At 44.3% G+C, this 9,916-nt stretch overlaps 1 protein-coding gene across 1 annotated transcript; it reads left to right on the plus strand.

Annotated features, from left to right (window-relative positions):
• Nucleotides 1–2,850: 2,850 nt before the first annotated feature.
• Nucleotides 2,851–8,763, plus strand: LOC119292766 (DNA (cytosine-5)-methyltransferase CMT1-like). Its single transcript, XM_037571479.1, has 22 exons — nt 2,851–2,952; nt 3,013–3,360; nt 3,478–3,500; nt 3,601–3,700; nt 4,608–4,715; nt 4,780–4,914; nt 5,017–5,116; nt 5,364–5,557; nt 5,643–5,708; nt 5,812–6,048; nt 6,188–6,246; nt 6,320–6,386; nt 6,456–6,785; nt 6,862–6,930; nt 7,032–7,118; nt 7,209–7,296; nt 7,520–7,644; nt 7,724–7,828; nt 7,914–7,957; nt 8,030–8,099; nt 8,185–8,288; nt 8,441–8,763. The coding sequence occupies exons 1-22, from the start codon at nt 2,851–2,853 to the stop codon at nt 8,619–8,621; spliced, it is 2,742 nt and encodes a 913-aa protein (XP_037427376.1). The 3' UTR covers nt 8,622–8,763.
• The last annotated feature ends 1,153 nt before the right edge of the window (nt 8,764–9,916 follow it).

Consider the following 9,916-nt stretch of genomic DNA (forward strand, 5'->3'; position numbering starts at 1 on the left):
GAAGCCCTGCGCCGGTAAAACATCATCATCGTCACCACGCCGTCGTGCTGACGGAACTCATCCCCGAAGCTTTGCTGGATCGGAGCCCGGGGATCGTCATCGAGCTGAACGTGTGCTGAACTCGGAGGTGCCGTACGTTCGGTGCTTGGATCGGTCGGATCGTGAAGACGTACGACTACATCAACCGCGTTGTCATAATGCTTCCGCTTACGGTCTACGAGGGTACGTGGACAACACTCTCCCCTCTCGTTGCTATGTCATGACCATAATCTTGCGTGTACGTAGGAATTTTTTTGAAATTACTACGTTCCCCAACAAAAAGCCATGCACTAACTCTGAGCAACCACCAATTTATGGTGTAGGGGGTGGGCTATTTATAGCCAGGAGGCAACCCGACATGATATGTCTTAAATGACCATGGGTCACTAAGGAACCGACACGTGTCCAACGGTCGGATTTCAAACACATGCGGCAGCTTGGCTTGGGCTACAAGCAAGGCTGACTCATCCAACTCTGGATAAGATTTGCTCTCATTGTCTTCGCTCGAAGACATAGGATTTTGGTTGAGCATCACTTTGTCATTTGACTTTGTTCACTTGGACCCCACTTAACAGTACGGTGGTTCCTATGACTCAAGAAAGAAGAAAAGGAAACTACAAAAGAAACTATGTCTTTGCACTCCATAGTATTCAAGTGAATGTCTTCATCGTCATTATATTCAACGTGAATGTCTTCACGAACCACCATTGTCTTCAATGTCCTCATACATTTTTCGGGGTCATCTCAGGTAGGTAAACTGAATCAATGAGGGACTACTACTTGTGTTATCATGCAATTCTCACAAACACATTAGTCCCTCAACCATGTTTGTCGTCAACTCCAAAACCAACTAGGGGTGGCACTAGATGCACTTACACTTGGTTCTCCTACTGGATTGATAACCTTGGTTCTTAACTGAGGGGAATACTTATCTCTACTGTACTGCATCATCCTCTCCTCTTCAGGAAAATCAAGTAGCATTTGTCATCTTGACATATAGAGCATGAAACTTGGTTTCCACAATCCTCTCTAGGCTCTCCTGGTTCTTCACAAGGTTAGCTAGGCCTTGCTCAATCCTTGGGTAGCTAAGATTAGATATGACATCTGGTCACTCTTTGTCTTGGGTAACTCCGCAGTAGAAGTACTGTGCCCACTGGTCTGTGCAACAGCTTTGGCAGCCTTTGCTTTCTCCTGAGCAGCAGCAGAGCTAGGATGAGTAGTGTCCATAGCGACGCAGTGGGCTAGAAGACTGCGTCGGAGGGTGCATGGAGGTGGCGCAGTCCAGAAGATAGTGGCCGCCACCTGCCAGGAAGATGGGTGGGGAGGAGGCGATCCGTTGGGCGGCAACAACGACCACGACATGTGACGATAGTGCCTCCACATATCCAGCGATAGGGGTGCAACAACAACGCTCCTCTCCCGGACATCGTGACAGCAGATATCGAGGGAGAGGGAGGCGCCGTCGGCGATGGCTGGGTCTATTCGCTCGTGCGGGAGGAGAGGTGAGAGAGACACCGGACTAATGATGATTGGAAAAAAAACTCCCTTTCTAAAGAAATATAAAAGTGTTCAGATCACTACTACGGAGGGTGTAAGAGAAAAAGTGGGAAAAGAAAAAACCGGTGGGAGGAGAGAAAAAAATCGTGGGAGGAGGTTTCGATTGACCGATTGGGGTACGAAAAGAAACAATGTATCAACTCCTTTACGAGTAGAGATTTAGGAGTAGAGATACATTCTATACCCGCAACAATCGTAAATTTCCCTTACCAGCAAAAATAAAAAATGCCATGCATCCAAAAATTACATTTGAGAATCAACTGTGAGGTATATGGCACATGTATCATCGGATTCACATTTAAAACAATGTTCAATGACGTTCGCTTTTGTGTCACATAACCCATATTCAACAGGCTTAATTGTCGATCAGATTTATTTAATCTCAAAATCCATTGGAAACACATATAAAAAATTGAAACTGCTAGTCTTCTAGAGACCAGTAAGGCTAATTGGCAGCTAGGCGTGCTCCTTTCCTCGTGCGGGGGCAATTACAGTAACGGCTGCCCAATCATCAGATCCTGCATTCCATAATCATGCAAACCCATTCCCATAACCATCGAGACGGCAAGAAACAAGCAAACAAACCGTGGGAGCACAAACGGAACACAAGCGGCAAACGAGAAGATTTCTGTGCATCCCCGCGCTAGCTTTCGAAATTCAAAATTCAAACAAAGCACGGGCAGAGGATCGCGGAACATCCTCCTGATCCACACTTTCCTCTTTCCCGTACGCATACGCATGCAGCATGCAGCAGGCCGGCAGGAGAGCAACGAACGGCAACCCCAAAAGCAAAGCAGAAGATTTCGGCGTTTTCCTAACAGCCACCTGATCGTATCTCATCATCGCCCGCCCCTCCGACGACCCGACGACCGCGGCCAGAAATAGAGGACGACCGGCCCGTCCCCCTCGTGCGTGCGCGAGCCTCTGAAGGGTGGGCTCAGACGGAAGCCACGGACGGACGTGGGAGAGGTGGGACGGCCGAAACCCGCCCACCACCTCCGCGATCAGCTCGACGAGCCAGCCAACACAGTGCACAGCGATTCCGCATTCCCGCCCGCCTGCCCACCTTTTCCCATCGCCTCGCCAGAGCAGAGCATCCAACGCCCTTTTTAACCACCCCCTCCCTCCCACTCCCCCATTCCGATCTCAATCTCGTCTGGCAAAGCCCCCGTCCACCTCGCCTCCACCCCTGCCAAACCCAAAACCCTAGCGCTCGCATTCCCCCCACCCCTCGCTCACCAGTGACCACCACCCATGGCGTCCATGTCCCCGGTGACGCCCGCGGCGGCCGAGCCCAAGCGCTCCACGCGCCTGCTGTCCAACACCAAGCCGGCCGACGCCGACGCGGAGGCCGAGGTCGAGCGCGAGCGCTCGACGTCGCGCGGGGGCAAGCGCCGGCGCAAGGCGGCTGGGTAGAGCACAGGCGCCCGGAAGAGAGCGGCCAAGGGCAAGAGGAAGGAGCCGGAGTCGGCGGGGGCGATGGAGGTGGACGATGCCGGCAGCGGGATCAACGACGACATGTACCCGGAGGAGCCGGACTCGGAGGAGATGAAGTTGATCGAGGAGGAGGAGGAGGCCGCGCTCGAAGCGGAGGAGCAGGCCGATCATGGAGGGGAGGGGTCCGCGGAGACGACTGGCGCCACGAAGAGGGTGGCCCCGCCGCGCGCTGAGGGGAGGCCGGAAGGCTCGGCGGACCACTTCGTGGGCGACACTGTGCCGGACGACGAGGCCAGGCGACGGTGGCCGCACCGCTACGCAACCAAGGTATATGCCGTCTATCCTTTCTTGTCAGCACGTAGCTAAGGTGGTAGGCATCATGTTCTTCTTTCATGCACTGGAACTGGAAATGCCGACTGAAACTTCCTCTACTTTGACCCGCAGGATTCTGATTCACGCGCTAGGCGGTATGTTTTGTTTCGCTCTTGATCTCATCTGGTTGTAAATGGAGCCCCTTTTGCCCTGCTTTGAATATGTAAAAACCGGATCTTCCATTTGTGCACGCAGATCTAATGATCCGGAGGAGGAAATTGGCGCTCGATGCCACTACACATCTGCATGTGTGGATGATGCAATCTTCAACCTCAATGATGATGTCTATGTGAAAGTGAACCATTTTTACTGAGTTCGGAGAAATTATTACTCAGTTCGTTTAAAATATTTATTAGTTGCATTGATTATTCATCGACTGCCATTATCTTCTTAGCTAGAAGGTTAATTTGTACAACATGATTGCAGCGTATGAAGATGATTAATACAGTCTGTGTTACTACCATTTTTGCCATGCCAATTGTTGAAGTGTTGTGCATCTTTTTGTTTCTGGCGTGATGATAGCTTCTATCCATTCAATTTGTGACTGCAAAATGCATGCACTCAGAATACTGTACTGTGTATACTAAAATTTGCATAAAAACTAAATTCTATTGGATGATGGTGATTAAAGACGTGCATGTAAATCAACTTCCGAATTTATTGATTGATGATTGACAAGGTATTGGTTCCTTTTAAACACAATAGGACTAGGACAAGTTTGTCTTCTCTGATCTCTCCTGCATCATACCTAGAGGCCTTCTCATTTACTCCAAAATATTTTGTCAACCTTTTTCATGTGTTTGAATTTTCTGTGCTCCTGTGTTCGAAATTTAAATCAAGATTGTTTGAGCTATCAATTGGTTTCTTTTCTTCCTCCTGATTTCCTACAGTACAACTCTTTTTCTCGTGTTATATCTTCAATTCAAATGTTTAAATTTATTGTCCCATATTATGTGTGAATCTGATCTGTCTTACTTTGAATTTTAAGAAATGTCATGGATAATGTTCAAGCTCTTTTTATTTCGTTTGCATGATGGGTATAGGCAAAATATTCTATGTTTTTATCTGCATTCTTCTTGTTTATAAGCTACTCCCTCTCTCGCAAAATGTTCATAGTGTCAAACTTGACATTACATTTTGGGACGGAGGGAGTATGTTTATACGAAGTTTACTAATCATGCTATTATTTTGAGTGACTGCAGGCTGGTCCCAATGAGGAAAATTACATTGGCCGGATTACAGAGTTTTTTGAAGGAACCGATCATGGCTTATATTTCACATGCCGCTGGTTTTTCCGTGCCGAAGATACGGTATGTCATGAAGAAGTTTTTTCTCCTAAATACCATTCAGCATGTGCCTAAGACAAATTTGCAGGTCATCTCACCCAACTTGCTAGAGGTCCATGATCATGAACATGATCAGAAGCGTGTTTTCCTTTCAGAGGAAAAGAATGATAACATGATTGAATCAATAATATCTAAACTAAATATCATTTATGTTGACCCAAGTGTAAGTTATTTGTTCTTTCTTTCAAGCAAAAGAGTTTTTGCTACATACTACTTGTCATGCTTCTGCTGATCTTTTTGTTGTTATTTTGTGAAATATTTACAGAAGACACCTCAAGAAAGAGATCAGTTAATATCAAATTCTGATTTGTATTACGACATGTCATACTCAGTTGCGTATTCAACATTTGCAAATATTCCAGCAGGTAACCATTTCTGGATTTACTTACATCTGTTGCAATCATCATAGGTATATCACCTAGTTTATTTTTTATTCCTTGTAAGCATCTTAAAAGATATATAGACTTGGATGGCGTGATCATGAACTTATACTGAACTGGTACAGGACAGTACTGATTTAATACATCTCAGAAGTACATTCGGCGAAATAAAAGAATGTATTGATCAACATTGTATACCATGAAAAATCCTGTCATGTTTATTCTGTTGTAGAAAACGATGGTGCAACAGACAGTGAAGGAGCATCAGATATTTCCTGTGAAGAGGGGAAACCAGTGGCTGACCCTGTGGCATCATATGGTGCACGAAGGGAAACAGCAACTCTGCTGGATCTTTACTCTGGTTGTGGTGCCATGTCAACCGGGCTTTGCCTGGGTGCTGCATTGTCCGGCATCAAACTAAATACTGTACGTTTTGTGCCTATGAAGTCTTAATACTTTAGCTGACCCTGAAGGTACCATAACTGACAATCTTAATGTTGTTCTCGTGCAGAAATGGGCTGTAGACATGAATGAATATGCTTGCAAGAGTCTAAAGCATAACCATCCTAGCACCCAGGTAGAAATTGGCAAAGTGCCACTGAGTTGCATTCCCTCTTTTTGACTGTGCTGCATTGCCTCTTTCATCAACTAACTTATATGATGTTGCTACTGAGTTGTAGGTACGAAATGAGAAGGCGGAAGATTTTCTTGCGCTCCTCCAGCACTGGAATGCACTCTGTAAGAAGTATGTCGTCCACAGTAGCAACTCTTCTGGCTCTGACCTGGCTCAGATGTCAAATGATGATGAAGGCGATGAAAACGAAGCCCTACCAAATGATCTATTTGAGGTAGAGAGGCTTCTTGATATATGCTATGGCGATCCTAATAAAACCGGAAAAGATGGCCTGTGGTTCAAGGTACTATAGAGTTCATTGCTCAAATAACCTATCTGTGTAGTTCATGTAATCTACTGTTTCATTGCTTGTATTATTCTGCACTTGTTACTTAGAACACTAGTTATATGATTTTTGTCTAAAGATAGGAATTATTTTATAGGTGCGGTGGAAAACATATGATCCTAGTTATGACTCATGGGAGCCAATTGATGGACTCAGGTTGGTATCTTTTTCATTACATTTATCTTCATATATTTTCGCCAATAGTGCCTCATCCTTGTTCGCATTTCAGCGATTCCCCTGAGTGTATTAAGGAATTTGTTCAGAGAGGATATAGGGAATCTATTTTGCCCTTGCCTGTAAGTAAATTCCTCTTTGTTCCTTTTGGGTTAGTTTTCATGCGGTGTCTAATTCGTTATTTCTCAAAGGGCTCTGTTGATGTTATCTGTGGGGGTCCTCCCTGCCAAGGCATCAGTGGATTGAACAGATTCAGGAATTACAATGAGCCGCTGGAAGATGATAGAAACAAACATTTGGTTGTCTTTATGGATGTTGTTAACTATCTGCGACCTAAATATGTTCTGATGGAAAATGTCGTAGACATTCTAAAATTTGCAGATGGATTCCTGGGGCGATATGCGCTTAGTCGTCTTGTCTCCATGAGATACCAAGCTAGGCTTGGATTGATGGTTGCAGGATGTTATGGGTTACCTCAATTTAGGATGCGGGCCTTTCTGTGGGGAGCTCTTCCTTCTGGGGTTTGTCTCTTTTCTGTGTTATTTTTTTTACCTTGTGACACTACTGCTGAATAAGAAGGTACACTTGGCAATGTAGGTTCTCCCAAAATTCCCGCTTCCGACCCATGATGTTGTTAAGCGAGGAGTTGTACCCAATGCATTTTCGGTATGAAAATACATCACTGCCCACCATGTTTCTGTGATCAATTTTCTTGAACACTTTTTTTGCTATTATTTCTTCTAACTAAAATGTTGTTCTGTCCTCAGCAATGTCTTGTTGCATATGATGAAATAGACGACAAACGTTTAAAGAAAGCTCTTGTCCTTCAAGATGCACTATCTGATTTACCAAAGGTTAGCAATGACTTTTTTACTCCATTCATTTATTTCTGGAATGCTGCTTGAATTTTGTTATATCTCTATGAATTACAATGTTTTCTACAGGTTCCAAACTATCAACCTAATGATCTCATGGAAAATCGCATTAACCCCAAAACAGAGTTCCAGCGCTACATCCGGCTCAGCCGTAAAGGTGTGACCTCTTGAGTGTGCAAACTTCATGTCTTTACTTTTTAATGAAATTTCCTTTCATTTGTTATGCCTTCTGTCTTTGCATACGCAGAGTCGCACTTTTTTTTCTGTCTGGGTGGCTCAATGATGTCACCTTGCCATAGTTTTCACTATTATAATGTTTGTGTATGATTTCATGATTATGTTACTGTTCTAAGTTATTCTGTTCTGTCATTTATCTGAAGACATGGAGGGTTACTCATCTGGAGATGCTACTCCTAGTCCTAAGGCATGTCAACTGTTTGATCATCAACCTCTAGAGTTAAGCACTGATGATTATCAAAGAGTGAAGCAGATTCCTTTTAGAAAGGCAAGCTAGTGCTGATCAGTCTCATGTTCTTTCTCTTGTAGCCTTATCCTTCTATTTCTTAGCAATTATTCTATTCCAGGGCGCCAACTTCCGTGATTTGAAGGGTGTCCAGGTTGGGGAAAATAACACTGTTGAGTTTAATCCACACATTCCTCGTGTGTTTCTCCCTTCTGGAAAACCATTGGTACTTGAATCTTTTGTGGAGTAGTTTCATCAGCTGTAATGTATGTATATTTTGCAAGTGTTAATCATCCTTGCCTCTCTGCCAGGTGCCTTACTATGCCATGACCTACATCAAGGGGAAATCACCGAAGTAAGTATGCTGATGATCCTTCTGTATTATTTGTAGAACTATACTGTTCACACTTGTCATGTTGCTTCTCAGACCATTCGGACGCCTGTGGTGGGATGAAACTGTTCCAACAGTTGTCACCAGAGCTGAGCCTCACAACCAGGTAAGCCATTAACAAATTTCTGGTCTTTATTATGATTTTATAACTTGCCGATTGCTTTTATTATGACTGAGATGGTGTTTTGCAGATTATCTTGCATCCCAACCAGCATCGAGTTCTGACCATCCGTGAAAATGCACGGTTACAAGGCTTTCCAGATTATTACAGGCTCTTTGGCCCTATAAAGCAGAAGTAAGTTCTAAGTTGATCAACTCAACATCATCCAGTAGTGCATTGCATTGAAAGGAACTACAACTGTATGGTTTCTGTAAGGCCAGTAGCTCTGAATCTCTGGACCATCTTTAGTATGAAGCTGATTTGTGTGCTGTGCACGTTCTATGCAGATATATTCAGGTTGGCAATGCGGTTGCTGTTCCCGTTGCTCGAGCTCTGGGATATTCCCTTGGACAGGCTTACCGTGGTGCACTGGTTGGAGAGCAGCCACTGTTCAAGCTGCCTGAGGATTTTGCTTCTGTGGGTCAAGCAGCAGCCACAGTATCACCTGTAGGAGTAGTGGAGAAGTAGTGGAGGCAGAATAGTTATTTGACCTGCTGTTGATTTGGGTCATACGCTTGCGTGAGATGTCGAAACATTGTCATTCATCATGAAAAACTGAGTGGTCCAACTCTTGAAACGTTTGTAACTTAAACTAAGTTTAGTTATTTTCCCATTGTGTGCCTGTCTATTCCTTCAAATTCAGATATTTCAGATATTGAGAGGAAATGGAGCTTCTGATTAAACCCCTATACTATGTATTTTGAGAGGAAATGGGTCTGTTTGTATTTTGCACTAAAGCTAGACCACATCTCTTCCGGAGGGAATGAAGGCTCTTGCAGCTTTAGAATTCCCCTTGCCTCTATGCAGAAATGGGGCAAATTCTTGGTGTAGCATCTGCAATATCGTATTTGGTTTGTCATCACTCAATAGTAGTAGCATACTGTTCTTTGAACTGAAAAATACTCCTCAACCTATAATAGAATTCTATTCCTACCGTGTTTTAAATTTTGAGATACTCAACAAGATTGAAACATATTGTCTCTGTATGTAAACAGTTGTCCTCTTATGTTTTCTTTCAGAGTTCATTCTGATGATTCTGTACACTATATCAGAATCATTTTCACTATATGTGATTTCAGTGTAGCTGAATATGATTTCAGAAGTTTTAGGTACACAACAGATTGCAACTCTTCATGCTACTTCTGAATGACATGATACCAACACGACGGCCGCTGTACCAGGGACCTGGCTCAGCACATTCACTCAATATGTTTGCCGAAATATAAATTGTTCTCTGTATTATGTGTGTGATATGTTTTGCCTGAACTTGTTCATGTCCACAAATCCACATTTTATGATTTTATATGATCCATACCTACAGGCAGGTGCAGATTTAAAATCTACTGACCCAGGCACTCCCTTGCCCCTTGGTGGGGCCAACTACTGATTGATGCTAAAGGGTGGTGCAGACTACAGTATCCCAAATACTCCAATGTGCTTTATTTTAGTTTACAGCGCAGTATTTTGTAGTGATTAAAATTACAACTTTGTTAACTGGATTTTTCTACATTACCCCATAACATGGCAACAGCCAATGTGCCATGATCACCATGGTTGACTGGCACTACACTGGAATCGATCCGCGCCTTCATGGATGAGAATGTGGGTGTCAGGCCTAGACCTGACGATCTGAATCTCTCAACTTCTCTCAAGAAACCTGAGAGCATCTCAAGCCGTTCGCCCCCCTCCCCAGGGGCTTGAAATAGCGCCACCTGGGGGCCAACCGGCGGAAAAATCAGCATGGGGGAGCTCGGGTTCCCAAC

The sequence above is a fragment of the Triticum dicoccoides genome, chromosome 4B, assembly GCF_002162155.2.
Source record: "Triticum dicoccoides isolate Atlit2015 ecotype Zavitan chromosome 4B, WEW_v2.0, whole genome shotgun sequence".
Classification (NCBI taxonomy): domain Eukaryota; kingdom Viridiplantae; phylum Streptophyta; class Magnoliopsida; order Poales; family Poaceae; genus Triticum; species Triticum dicoccoides.